The 14,284-nt window shown below is 42.0% G+C and overlaps 1 protein-coding gene across 20 annotated transcripts in view; it reads right to left on the reverse strand.

Annotated features, from left to right (window-relative positions):
* Positions 1 to 14,284, reverse strand: part of ABI3BP (ABI family member 3 binding protein) — a 165,553-nt gene that overhangs the window by 86,145 nt on the left and 65,124 nt on the right. For all 20 annotated transcript variants that reach the window (XM_077342090.1, XM_077342085.1, XM_077342089.1 and 17 more), the window contains exons 6-7: positions 8,704 to 8,765; positions 1,655 to 1,706 (exon numbers count right to left, since the gene is read on the reverse strand). In XM_077342090.1, coding sequence (XP_077198205.1) covers positions 1,655 to 1,706; positions 8,704 to 8,765 — 114 coding nt within the window. The remainder of the gene's footprint in view (positions 1 to 1,654; positions 1,707 to 8,703; positions 8,766 to 14,284) is intronic.

A 14,284-nucleotide genomic window follows, 5' to 3' on the forward strand; every position in this document is an offset into this window, starting at 1 on the left:
GGGGCACTTTATAGAGTTAAATGAGAAAAAATATCAGCCCCTGCTCTGAGATTTGAAGCAACTGTACAATCTAAATTTCCATAGAAAGAGTAAAGATTTGGCAGCAAGGGGATCACAGGTGTTTTTAATGGAGGCAGTTCCATGGAGTGTAGAAGGCAGTTCCATGGGGAGGTTCCAACTGTGTGGGGTCAAATAAAGAGCTAAACTAGAAACAGTAAGGCAGCAGGAGTAAACAGAATGTTACAGGAGTTAAAGGAAACAGGGAAGAGGAAGTCTTAATAGTAGCCAAGGAAACAGAGTGAGTTGGGAACATGGGAAATGGTGGTGTGTTTATACAGAGTTGGGAAGAAACCAGAGAAGAGAGTATCATTGATAAGGTAATGGCAGTAGAGATGACAGGGAACACTGTCAAGAGACATGCAGAAAAATGTATGACCTTTCATCAAGAAATAATAGTGAAGAGCAAAGGAATAAATGATTGACAGAGCTAGTGGAGTTGAGTTGTTGAATGTGAAGGTTCTGTTCAGAAAGTAAGGAGAAGGACCTTATTAGAGCATCAGAAGGAGAGATGCAAAAGATTGTTGAAATGGGGGATGGTGCTGTAGTAATGCTACTTGGCACACAGGAGGAGGAGGACAATATGGATTCAAAATGAAGGCAGCCAAGTTGATTAGGCATAGAGTTGCTGGACAAAAAGGATAGACTATATCTGGAATTAATGGGATAGACAAGTGTTCAAACATCGAGACGTTTCATTTGTAAAGAATGAGCACAGGATGTATCTTCTTTGAAAATAAAGCTGTATGGATGACACCCACGGTAAATAATGAATCAATCAATCTTTATTTACCGTCATTTAGACCAAAATTTTAGATGCAATAAATAATGAATATATTAATCACATGACCAGACTCTTCCAAATAAATTGGAACCTACCCTATACAACTTTAGGTTTTCCACAAGAGATCGCCAGGCCCCTGAAAATTGATGGGGGTACACAAGACTGGATTGCTGGACTGGGTGTAGCCATAAGAAATGCTGAACCACTCTTCTGAAAAGATCACTTTTTGTTCAAGTGGAAAACAGTCTCCCTACTGGGAGAAAGCAAACATAGTTTGCTTATTTGCTGGTCAAGGGTAGGTCATCATCAAAAGTTCCCAGAACCCTTAAAAACAATGCTATTGAACAAGATGATTATCAAGCAAGTGAAACCCAGATGTATGGGGATTGCTTTGATCATGTACTAGTTTCATAGTAGTGTGTTTGAAACGTAATTGTTTGTCACATGCAGAACAAAACGATCTTGCATGCCTCCAGAAGCTTTTGCCTTAGGTGCAGCAAAAGGAGAGGAGGTAGACTGTTTTCTGCCTACTGAATATGGGAAGGGACTGCTAGCCAAATCAATGGAAAAATTCAGCCCACATTTATTCTTTTCTCTTTCGCAAGGTGAGAAGCCCTGCAGTGAGACTTCAGGCAAATTCTAGCCTCCCCTCTGAAGGCTGAATCTGATCAGCAAAGTGAGATTTGAGAAATTTTCCACCATTGTTAATGCAGGCATATTTCTTTATTCCCCAAATTATGCAGGATCTAGAGCTGCATTAAAATGTTCATATCCCAATCACAAGCACCAAATATAAGAACCCACATACATTACCTTCTTTGATTATTGTAATTGGAATTCGTGATTTTGAATCTACCGATATAAGCTAAAGGGGGAAAGAAAATATATTCTACATAAGAATAAAGATATTTGCCATTACACTCAGGTTTTTTTCTTCTTCAGACAATACATTCGCAAACTCCTTGATAAGACAACTTTCTGATAGAATCAGGTGGGTAGCCGTGTTGGTCTAAAGCAATCAAAGTTTGAGCCCAGTGGTACTTTAACCCTCATTCTCCAAAAAGAGGGAGGGCTGCCATTCTCATAGTGAGACACATCTAACAAATCCCTGATAGTCTGATCTGTATGCCTAACTGACTGAGTCAGCTTCTCCAGGTCAGCCACCTTGACCTCAAGGGCGCAAACTCATTCCCTGAGAAACAGGAGCTCCTTGCACTGAACACACACCCATGGCTTCTGTCCAGCTGGCTGATAGTCATGCAAGTTCTGTTCAGTGAAATACACTGGATAGCCCCTAACCCTCTGCTGGCATTCAAGCTTCATAATTGCCTTTTAAATTATTTATTTCTTTTTTGGTGCTTTTTTCTCAGTTCCTTTTTAAAATAAAACTTTCTATTTATGTAGATTTGTTTGTGGAAAGTGTGCTCACATTTTTAGGGATATGGTGAGACTAGTGCCCTAGCTTCCTTACCCTACTGTTGAACTCATGACTAGTGCCCAGCCTGGCTTCCTCATTCTGCTGAACTTGCATGTCTGCTAAATTTGCCTGTTTATTTCTTCATTCCAGACACTTTGTCACTGGCCTTCTACCTTGCAGATTAAAACGCAGTCATCAAAAAGTTCTATAGATTTTGAATTTTTTTTTTTTGCATGAGAATAAGAGAATAACTGCTGGTTCAGGTTTATGTTGGATTCAGTGCTAGCAAGTCCATGAGTAGTCTAAGTCCGCCTGCTCCTTTCAGGCCTGTTATGAAACCTAGTTGACTTGGCTACATTCAAGATGCAATTACCTGCTGTACTCTATTGGCAGTAACAGCTATAAATCTTTTAGCATCTGTGTTTACAAGGGAACTATGATGATAACTAGTGCAAGAGTTGAATCTTTTCCTGGCTTATGTATCACAGAAATGAAGGGAATTAGCGTGGGTGTAATCCTTTCTGCATGATATAAAAGAGCATTTAATTTGGGGATTAATTACTCTGAGTTTGCCTTTTCCATTCAACTGGGAAACCATGCAGTCCTGGAGTTTTTTCTTGTTGTTGTTGTTCATGTACTTCATAACTGCCCACGTTTCTCTCTCTTCCAGAAATGTTGCCTGGTCTCCATTTAAGTTTGGCAATACCCTAGGGAACATTTCAATTTCCCTGACAATTAGGTTAGAATCCATTTTATGTCATTCAGAAGAGAATTTCTAACCTTCCCCGCCCTTAAAAAAATGGCTGGTTGAATTACAGTGCAATTCCAATCTAATGAAATAGTTCCCCTCCACGCGCCACCATGTTTGGTCGGCACCTTCCCTCTCTTGTTTCCTTAAGTTTAAATTTTAGTCTTGGTGTTAATGATTGCTTTATCATCATCATCATCATCATCATCACTATTAGGAACAGTTAGTGGAGGAAGAGGCTGGACTGACTGACTGGCAGGGCACAGGTTCTGCTGCATCCAGAAGTCAAGCCTATAAAAGCCAAGCCAAGCCAAGCCTCTCCAGCCAGCAGGGAAGAACAGCATGCTCCCCTTCACTGCCCCAAAGCTGGTGTGGAATTGACCTTTGTCAACTATAAGTCCTAGGTCTGAATTATTTGATCTTTAAGGTAGTCTTAAAGATCTTAGCTTTAAAGTAGTCTGAAAACTAGATGACTGCAGATAATGGCAGCTCTACAGGCTCCCAGTCTTCAAAACAAGAGAAATTCAATTCCTTCCCTTTCTTTAGTGAAAACAAAGTACACTCTATTTTCATGTTAGCTGGCTGGCCGTGAAAGAAATGCATCCAGAAAAAGAACTCACAGAGTCAGTAACACAGTCTTAAAGTGCTTGGAAGTCTAATTGGGAACATATATACTACTATGGCCAGAGATTTCTCCAGGAAGATTAGGATTTGATGTACCAGTTTAAGCTTGTAAAATGTACTTCTGGTCACTGCTGCCACCTGCCCATGGAGAAGCAAGACCTGACAAAACAGTGCACCCAAAATGAAAGCTAGGGTCTTCAAGGATAATACAACAGGTTTAATATCATAATACAGATCAAATGATCTTCCATACTAGAGTACCTCTATCTTTTCTGATGATGTTATTGACTGTATACTGAGCTAAAGGCTTGTACAGATAAGGGCCCATTCCAAACACATTAGATAATGCACTTCCAATGCACTCAAAAAGTAGATTTTCCTGGGAAATTTAGTGCAAAAGCACACTGAAAGTGCATTATCCAGTGTGTGAGGAATGGGCCCAGATCTTTGCCCAGTGCTGCACATGCTACTTTACAGAGTATTTCCCATACTGATTAAGACATTTGGAGCATGGTTTAGAAGATTATGGAACTGTAAACATGTCACCTTTCTACTGTGCTTAGGTGATTTTACAATAGCAGAACTGTGGTTTCAGTGACTTCATCTGTAACAGGATTTAGTGGCAATTTACAGGAATCAGCAGGTTATAGACAGAGATCAATTGATATTTGAATTTTTAGGAAACTTTTTCCTTAGAACACAGACTCTCAAGAAAATGAAATAGTATTATTAATCATGATGGAAACCAAGTTTTGGATTGAATGGATCTTTCCTGTCCTCTCCCTTCCAGTTTGGTGTAGTGGTTAGGAGTGCGGACTTCTAATCCGGCATGCCGGGTTCGATTCTGCACTCCCCCACATGCAATCAGCTGGGTGACCTTGGGCTCGCCACGGCGCTGATAAAATTGTTCTGACCGGGCAGTAATATCAGGGCTCTCTCAGCCTCACCCACCCCACAGGGTGTCTGTTGTGGGGAGAGGAATGGGAAGGCGACTGTAAGCCGCTTTGAGCCTCCTTCGGGTAGGGAAAAGCGGCATATAAGAACCAACTCTTCTTCTTCTTCTTCTTCTTCTTCTTCTTCCCTCAGCAAACCTGGAACCCTAAAGCTGAAGGTCATGTGGCCACATGTACCCCATAAAAGAATACCACATGGGCTAGAAATTTTCAAGGAAGCTGAATTCACCCTCAACCTTGATCTTCTGCCACTGAGAAGTCTATTAGTTCAAGAATGAGATGAAGGGGTTATTGTGGGGAAGAAAGAGGCGGGAATAATCTGTCATGGGAAGTGTCGATGTTAGTTCCAACCCAAATAATTTATATTAAAAATATTAATGCATAATTGAGGCACAGAATAATTACTTCTGCACTGACTTAGCTTCTTTTTGTATTTGGGGATTTTTTCTTTCTCCTCTGTGAGAAACAGTTGAGGTTAAATATATATTTCATTGTTCTTTGTTCAGAAAAACCAAAGACTGCTTCCCTTTCAATTTACTTATCTCACTTCCTCCCAAAGGGCCTGTTTCTGGTACACTTGGCAGCATACTTGACCATCCCAGATATGGTGCATGGGCTCTGCCCTGATGCCTTAATTCTAATAATGATCTCACTCAGCCTTGAACAATATGTTAATGTGTATAACTGAAACTACCTACAATTTATGGTGCAGTCAAAAACCATTTTAAGAAGAGCTGGTTTTTATACCCCATTTTTCACCACTCAAAGGAGTCTCTAAGTGGCTTTCAACTGCCTTCCTATCCTTTCCCCACCAGAGACACCCTGTGAGGTAGGTGGGGCTGAGAGTGCTCTGAAAGAACTTGCTCTGTGGAAATAGCTCTAACAGGTTTGTGACTGGCCCAAGGTCACCCAGCTGCTGCATGTGAAGGAGTGGGGAATCAAACCCAGTTTGCCAGATTAGAAGCTGCTGCTCTTTACCACTACATCAAGCTGGCTGGTGTATACTACACCAACACATCAAGTCTCTTTCTGTAAGGCTGAACTTGACTGGACAGATATATATTTTTAAAAAGCTTGTTTATCTCTTTTCTGGAGATAAACAAATGTCAGAAATGAAAGCCTTCTGCCCTCTTGGTCAGGACTCCACCTCGCAGCTTGACATTATAAAACTATTGCATCAGATTTGAATGGAAGTGGGATATGTTTTGACAGTATTTTTCTCCACCCTAATTCTTGTTTCTGGCTTATTATTGAGAGATAGAGAGAGAGAGTCCATGACTATGATAATACTTCTTTTGCTGCTTTCCTAGAGCTGTATGCCTAGGTTCCAAGGTTTAGAAATGTCTATGCAGAATAATATTACATGTAGTATAATAGCAATCATGTGTTTCTTTAAAAGATTCATTTGGAACAACATGAAAACTAATTTGTTCTATTTCTTTTTTTTATAATGTGGTTTCCACTGGAAAAAGAAATGGAGTAAGAATCCAATAGCACCTTAAAGACTAACAAAATTTGTGGTAGAACAAAAGTTGAGTCCAGTGGCACCTTTAAGATAAATGAAATTTTATTTAAGGTAGAAGCTTTTATGTAAGGCACAAGCTTCTTCATATACAGTGTGCTTGCACACAAAATCTTATATCTTACTCTTTTCTACTGCTATAGACTAACATGGCTACCCATCTTGTTCAAAACCAGAGACTTGAATCCCAACATGTTTAGGATCCTTCCATGTTACTTACAATGCTGACTACTACCATAGTATCAACAATGGACATTTAAAGATGTACACAAGATGCACAGTTGGACTGTAGAACACTGAATCAGGTATGGATTGGAGGAAGGAGGCATTTGCAATAGGAGTCAGAAAAGTATCTACCCATGATGGCAGAATGCAAGCAAGTTTTATTGAGTACCATATTATAAATTAACTGAATCTATCACTGCAGTCAGCAAGACTTCAGCATCTGGTTTTAATAAAAAGGATGATTCATGCCCCTAACATTTCCCTAACCCATGACAGAGCAAAATAACTTGGAACCCATACAATATAAAGGGGAATCCCTTTGGAGCAGGGGCCAGTTTAGTGGTTATTGCTTCTAGCATGTCTCTGTTCAAAGCCCCCGTCCCATTTATAATGTGCAATTTCATATGAACATTTGTGGAAGGCAGTTGTTTACATACATATTTCATGAAAAACCTATGTTGATGCAGTTATCAGCCAGACTATAAAACAACTGTTACAGCAGTTTCATTTAGTAAAGTGAAGTCGGAATACCCATTAAACAACATACATTTTAATGTTCAAGATGTCTCAGGGCTCTTTCGTGTTCTAGGTGTAGAACCAGTATAGAACTAGTTCTTCATATGAAACATATTGAGCCAGAGGATAGAGTTGCTTCATATAGTTGGAGTCTTGTTGAGCAACTATAGATTCACAGACCTTTATACAATACAATTGATTTACTAGCTAGCAATTGAAATTTCATTTTGTTGAGCTATACATTATTAGGATCATTTTAGCCTGTTATACTAATTATGTTTCTTTCATGCCTATGTTTCCCAATTAAACTCTTCTTGGAAATGGCCCCAAAGAAAGTATTTATTAAGCAAAGGTCTGACTCCTAAATCTGGTCTGTACATAATAACTGGGTATCCAAGGTTAGCACTTTTACTGAGTAAAAAAGAAACCAGTGGGGGATTGTGTGACCTCCCACTTCTAGCCCCACACCAAAGAAAATTGACCATTTCAATGAACTTCTAAAATCACAATCAGAATTCACATTTAGATTTTAAAGTTATTTACCGTGCAATCCTACTCAGAATCCTAATGGTCTTCCCAGTGAGGTTTACTCCCAGGAACATCTTATTAGGAGTAACTGTTACCATCAACAAATGTCCAGGAATTGCAAGATCCACAGTAAGTCCTGAAGTGTCCACTAACATAACATTCTGAGTCCAACATTTTCATCACAAGTGTAGGGGGAGTCAATGGGGGGGAGTCAATGGACGCCCATCTCATTTGGCTATCCCCTGGCCAACTGGCAAACAAGCCCCTGGCCACCCAGCAGGGTCATCTGCGCTCATTTACATGCCACCTCATAGGGAGGCCCGAACCTTGGGGAGTCCAATCATCCACGGAACTCCCTGCCAACAGGCCCCATCCCATGCAAACCTGCAGCTGTGATGAATTATTGAATATGAAACAAGCACTCAAGACACAGAACAAAGCTGTATTCACATTGGGTGGGTGGGAGGGAAGCTGCTCTCCATGGTGTCCTGGGCAAGAGGCCTGGGATCGCACACGTGGTACCTTATATAGGCGCTGTGGGTCCCAGCTCACCCTGAAGTCATGCACGCTGTGTGCCGGCAGCGCACCTAGTCCACAGGCTGCTGGGGTGGTTATGTCCACCTCCAGCCAGCCCTCTGCGGGCGTCAATGAGCAGCCGCAGTAAGTTTCAGCCACTTTTAACTGTGCTCCTTTAGAAGTGCAAGGCATTAAACTATCTTGTCCTGTTTTATTTTGTTATTTATTTACAGAATTTATTTCCTGCCTTTCTGCCCTCACAAGGCCAATAAGACAGCTAATAAATTAAAATCTATAATAAAATCACATTTTAAAATCCTTTAGAATTAATCCTCACAAAGCACACATCAGTAAAACACTTAAAACTTTATCTGATATGTTTGGCAAATCAAGCAACATAGGAGTTGATAGCTGATATAGATTTGTCTCAAACTTTAACAATCAATGTTAAAATGTAGACTTTACAATACACAAAATATTCCACTCTAGAGGGAACAGTATATAATATCCAAAAGCAAAATAATTATGAACTGAGATGCTCATCTGCCAAAATATTGTTTTCTGACCTGTATTTTAATCTGCCAGTTATCTTGTATATATTTGACGTACTTAATCTAAAAAGCAGACAAGACAATTCAGTTGTCCACGAACTTATTATAAAGGATACCCTTTTTATTCTGAGGGATGAAAAATACAGTAAAATTTATGTACGTCATCCAATTTTATGAGGTTTTAAAAATAGAATACCACAAGATTCATTTATTAGTCATACATAAACCATACTAGGCAGTAGAAATTAGCTCAGTAACATACCTGTGTTTGGATCTTAGGCAATTTGTAGCTATTCTGGAGATATCCATTTTCTTTATGTTTATCTGCCAAAAAAAGACAATTATTAAGAAAATGTATTACATTTCTAACAAAGGAAAAACAACCATTTGAACTATTTTTATTCATTTTTTTCTGCTTTTTCTCCTTATCTGTCTTCTTTCTAAATTTTAGATGGCAAAATATCTAACATATTCAACAAAAGGGTAGAATAGAGTTGCCAGCTCTGGGCTGGGAAATACCTGGGCTGGTTCTGCACTTACATTCCCTGCCCCCCCCCCCCCCCCCCCCCCGGTCAATCTTGCTGATTTCAGATCTATCTGAATCCGGGTCTTCCTCATTTGTTTTTCCCAAATTGAAACAGACGTTGCATTCTGCACTTAATTGTCTGGCTGCTCTCTCCTTCCCACTTGATGGGGCAATCTAAGAAGGGGGAGGGGAGCAGTGGTTGTGAAGCTCCAGCTAGCATTGAAGGAGCACAAGGCTAAGAGAGGGGTTTATTTCCTGCCGTTGTCTCCTGGCTCTACAGCCAAAGCCGCTTATTTATTTTTCTTTTCCCTAGCAAATGGGGGGGGGGGAATGGGGGGGAAGACAATCTGAAAGGCAAATCGTAGCACATAGAACTGTGGGCTTGGAACACAGTACTTTAGAAACGAGGGCAGAAATAAGTCTTGTGAGGAAATGGCAACCGGGAAACAGGCAGTCTTTGAAGTGACACCCTGACCAATCAGTTTTCTCAAATGCAGCCAGTTATATGCACTCCTGGATATTGTGGAGGAAGGGTAGTGTCATTGCAGAACAATCATATATTTTCCAGAGGGAAAATTTAAAGTGGTAAATATCTGAATAGAAATCGAATAACATGAAGATGACTTTAAAATTCAGGGTCACCAAGGATAAAAAGCCCAGTGCATATTCAGCCCTAGAAATTAGGGAAATAGAGGTGGGACTGGGCAGGATTTGGGGTGGGAAAGGACTTCAGTGGAGCATAATGCTATGGAGCTAATTGTAATTATTTATTTAGATTTTTATTTCTCACTTTTCTTCCCAGTGGGGATCCAAAGTGGCTTACAACATCATTTGCACTTCCTTTTTATCTCACAACAAATCTTTGATGTAGGTCTGGTCAGGTTCAAATCTCCACTATGACATGGAAGTGACTTGCACAAGTGTGCTTCCATGGTTTAGTAGAGATCTGAACTTGGGACTCTCAGACCTTAGCCCAACACCCTAATAATTACACCATGCCTGTTGAGGATGAGTTCTCTACCTTCATGCACATCCCTCCATCCTTCTTCACCCCAGCTACTTGCCTGCTTCAGGGTGGTGGTGGTGCAGGCACACCAAGAAAGCAGTACAGCTCAAGTTTTTTCTTCATGCCCACTCCTGGCCATTACCACCATATTTTTGCACAGCCCTTTGTGCCAACATTGCGTCGTAGGTAATCAAACAAATTAACCATATAAACTCTACTTTGCAAATTTCCTTTACTATCCAGGATGGCCCAGGTTCTTTCCATATGTGCTAAGACAGACCAGTGTCTTGCTGCATAACCAGGATTATATTCTTACAATCCTGAGGAGGAAGGCTGACCATGAACAGAGGATGCCACAGCCTTTATCTGGTGTATCTCACTTAGAAGGCTTTGTCCTATTAGCAGTAGGACAGAGACTAAGAAATAACAGACAGTATCGGATGCTCTGGTGTCTTGAAACCAGCACACTCTACTTTAGAGATATATGATTCCTGTAGCTCACTATTAAGAGCCTCTTGTGGCGCAGAGTGGTAAGGCAGCCGTCTGAAAGCTTTGCCCATAAGGCTGGGAGTTCAATCCCAGCAGCCGGCTCAAGGTTGACTCAGCCTTCCATCCTTCCGAGGTCGGTAAAATGAGTACCCAGCTTGCTGCTGGGGGGTAAACGGTCATGACTGGGGAAGGCACTGGCAAACCACCCCGTATTGAGTCTGCCATGAAAACGCTAGAGGGCGTCACCCCAAGGGTCAGACATGACTCGGTGCTTGCACAGGGGATACCTTTACCTTTTAGCTCACTATTGTCCCAACATCTCAGAAAAAGATCCCCTATAGTTCAGGATGAAAATGAGTGAAGCAAGTGAAATCTAGGAATTCCATGGATATACCAGTACCAAAATCCCCATAAGGTATGTTATATTGACTTTGATGTCTCTGTGAAACAACCCTAAACTTCATTGGAGGTCTCCCATCCAAATACAAACCAGGGTCAACTTGGCTTCTGATCTGGCCAGGTCACGACAAATCCTGTTTAAAACTCTTGGCAGGCGTCATATTGCATAACTGGGGGAGCCACCATGGGTGCATTAGCCATTTAATTTACAGGGAAATTTCCCAATGGAACAGTCCCCTAGAGAGTTGCTAGTGTTCAGGAGCAAATATAACCAGGTTGTAGCAACTTTAACAAAGCCTAAGGGACTATGACTGAGGCCTTTCATTAACAATAGTAACGGGTGTCAGTTTATCAGTTGTCTTCTTCCATACTGCTGCATTTCTTCCAGGAGGAAGCATTTCAGAAGAAACCCATTGATGAAAGTAATTTGCGGCTCGGCTTCGGCCGAGACCGCCATTGCCACAGTGGGTGAGGGAGGGCAGGAGAAATGTGCGGAGGGAAAAGAGGGGGAGCGCGCGCTGCTGGCAGCAGCACGGCGCTCTCTGATTGGTAAAAGGGGGAAGCGCAGGCGCAGGGGAGTGCCTTGTGCTCAGGCTTCCCCCCTTTTCGGCTGGGACGCGGACGGGATCCCCACCCTCCCGCTCCCTTTCATTGTTTGTCTCACAGTTGAATGGGGCCTGTGGCTCATCAGGCTATGTTATGTTAGTGTGGAGCCTTTTACTTGGTTTGGGGGATGCTTTTTGTCACAACTGGCAGGTTGGCAGAGGACAGAGCCAGTTTGGGGGGGGGAGTACGCCTTGCGTGGTCCTTTCCCCAGGAAAGGGACCTCTTTAAAGAGGTGGCAGGTTGTGAGTGGGTGCCAAGCCCAGCTGGGCTTGGCATGCAATTTCACAGAGCCAGGTGACTCTGGATGGGGACAGAAGAGGTTTGCGCCTCCTCTAGCATCCAGGGTGGGTCACTTCCCGGGTAGTTAGGGGCAATGGCTGGGGAACTCACATTCCCAGAGGGGAATGATGCAGGAAGAGTTCAAGCCATTGCTAAGGAAAAGAAGGCAGTCGGCTGACTGCTCTGGCTCCTAATCCTCTGCCATGTCAGTCCTCGTTTTGGAGTTGCAGTTAATAAAAGTTGTGGCCTTTTCATGCCAACACATGTGAGCATATTTATTCAGCCCGAAAACTCCCGCCCTGCAAGGCAATGTTGCACCAGATGACTCCTGCAGCACTGTATCATTAAGCTGGGCTTGTTCCAGGTCCACCTTTGCTTTTCAGTTCACTCATAGGAGTAGGATTACTGACTTCAGTTTGGGGAATTCCTGGAGATTTGGGAGAGAAGCCTGGAGAGGCCAGGATTTGGGGAGGAGAGGAGTGTAATAATGTGAAGGCTACTCTCCAAATCTTCCACTTTCTCATGGGAAACCAATCTCTGTAGTCTGGAGATGTTGTAATTCTGGCAAATCCCCGGGCACAACCTAGAGGTTGGCAGTCCTACAATGGGAACCACCATAGAGAAGGTGCTGTCTGCAGTGATCACCAGTCAATGTAGAATGAACTGTTAAAATTTCTGGATTTTAATGAGGTACACATTGGAGAACACCACAGATCTGTTTTAGTTTAGTTTTTTTGTCACAAATCCATTTCAGTCTGACTTTATGCAAGATATTGTAATCTATCCAAAGCCTGGGTTAAACATTTATTACATAAAGTAAGATACATTCCAGAACTTTGCATATATAGGGACTTCCTTTTTTATTCCATGATAGGAAAACATTCCACAAATGGCATGCACATTTTCCGTAATATATGCCAAATATTTCACTTCTTATAATTGAGAATGAAGAAAAAACTCTGTGTGCCATAAATAAAACAAAGTAATCATAAGAGCCAAGATTTATGAAGTGAATGGTCAGACAAACATCCCCTAGAGAGCATTTCTCATTCATGTAAATGAGAGGGAAGAGAGAATCTTCCAGTTTAACAAAAGGGGTCAGTGCCAGATGATCTAGATGCTCTAGTTGCAGACTAGCACCAGACAGAGGGGCTTTACGCACCGGGATCTTTGTTGCAAATTGGTCACTGAATGAAAAATCGCCATTTAAAATAGTGGAATTCGTCGTTATGCATACCTGCCTTTGTAGTGGAATCCAGTTGCGTTTTGTAGCGTTTCCCACAGCTTCCGGTCTCAGCAGAAATCACTAGAAAGGAAGCGCTATTGCCAAGCTCGTCCCGCCCCTGGCCGTCAAGCAGCCAATGGGCAGCCGTTAGCGTGCTCCCAAACAGCCCCTTTCCCTTTAAGAAAGGTTTTTTTTAAAAAAAACAGACCCATTGTAACGAATCTGTGTAGATTCGTTGCAACGGAGAGACCCATCCAGCTGCCTAATGTGTTTGAGCTGTCGTTTGATCGTATGATCGTTGCCACGCTGCCTCGAGTGAAAAAAAAAATCCCCCCCCCCTCACGGGCCCGATTTTCGGCTGAATGAATGTGTAAAAATTAATGGGAAAATACATCAGCAAACGGGCTTTTCTGTGGTTTGTGCTTAGTGACTAAAGGTGAAGGACTGAAGCCAGGGAAGCCTCTAAACAGAAAGAGGCTCGCTGGTGCGTTTATCCCCGCTCGCTCGGAGAAAAAAAAATGGCGATCGCTTCACCGGAAGTTTGGAGGACAGGCTCAGGAGGAGGGACTTTGAAGAAACCGCAACAATGTTAACGCACAGGTCTTTTTCGCTAGTGTTGCAGATTGGTTGCAAGAGTGTAGCGCTTTCCGGAGGGTGAATCCACTTTTTGGGATTCCCCTGAAAGCGCTAAAAGGAAGCGCTTTTTGCAGATTGGTTTCAGGTGTGTGGCAGATTGTCTACGACGTCGTGCGTTATGGCAAATCAATAGCGTTTCCAATTGGCAACCATTGTGCGATTTTGAAGGCGTGCAAAAAGCCCCAGAGAGTCTACGGGTGTGAGGAACTGTACTGGTCAATAGATGTGATGGATTTTATGTGTTATGTATAAGCATGCTGGCATATAGTTGCAAATATTGCAAACAACCACAATTTATAATGTGTTCTGTTGGGTACTGCATATATTTTGATTATTTGTATACATTTAGCATTTAGAGAGTTTAAAGTTAAATCACAATGGGGGTGAATTGATTATATGTGAAAGAGAAGATTATATGGAGAGAAGACGACTAAGAGGTGATATAATAACCATCTTCAAATACTTGAAGGGCTGCCATATAGCAGATAGAGCAGAGGTGTTTTCTGTTGCCCCAGAGGGTCAGAACTGATCCAATGGGTTGAAATTAATTGAAAAGAATTTTTGGCTAAACATCCAGAAAAAGTTCCTGACAGAGCGGTTTCCTCAGTGAAACAGGCTTACCCGGGAGGTGGTGGATTCCCCTTCTTTGGAAGTTTTTAAGCAGAGGCTAGATTGAC

Source organism: Paroedura picta, chromosome 6 (genome assembly GCF_049243985.1).
Source record: "Paroedura picta isolate Pp20150507F chromosome 6, Ppicta_v3.0, whole genome shotgun sequence".
In the NCBI taxonomy this organism is placed as follows: Eukaryota; Metazoa; Chordata; class Lepidosauria; order Squamata; family Gekkonidae; genus Paroedura; species Paroedura picta.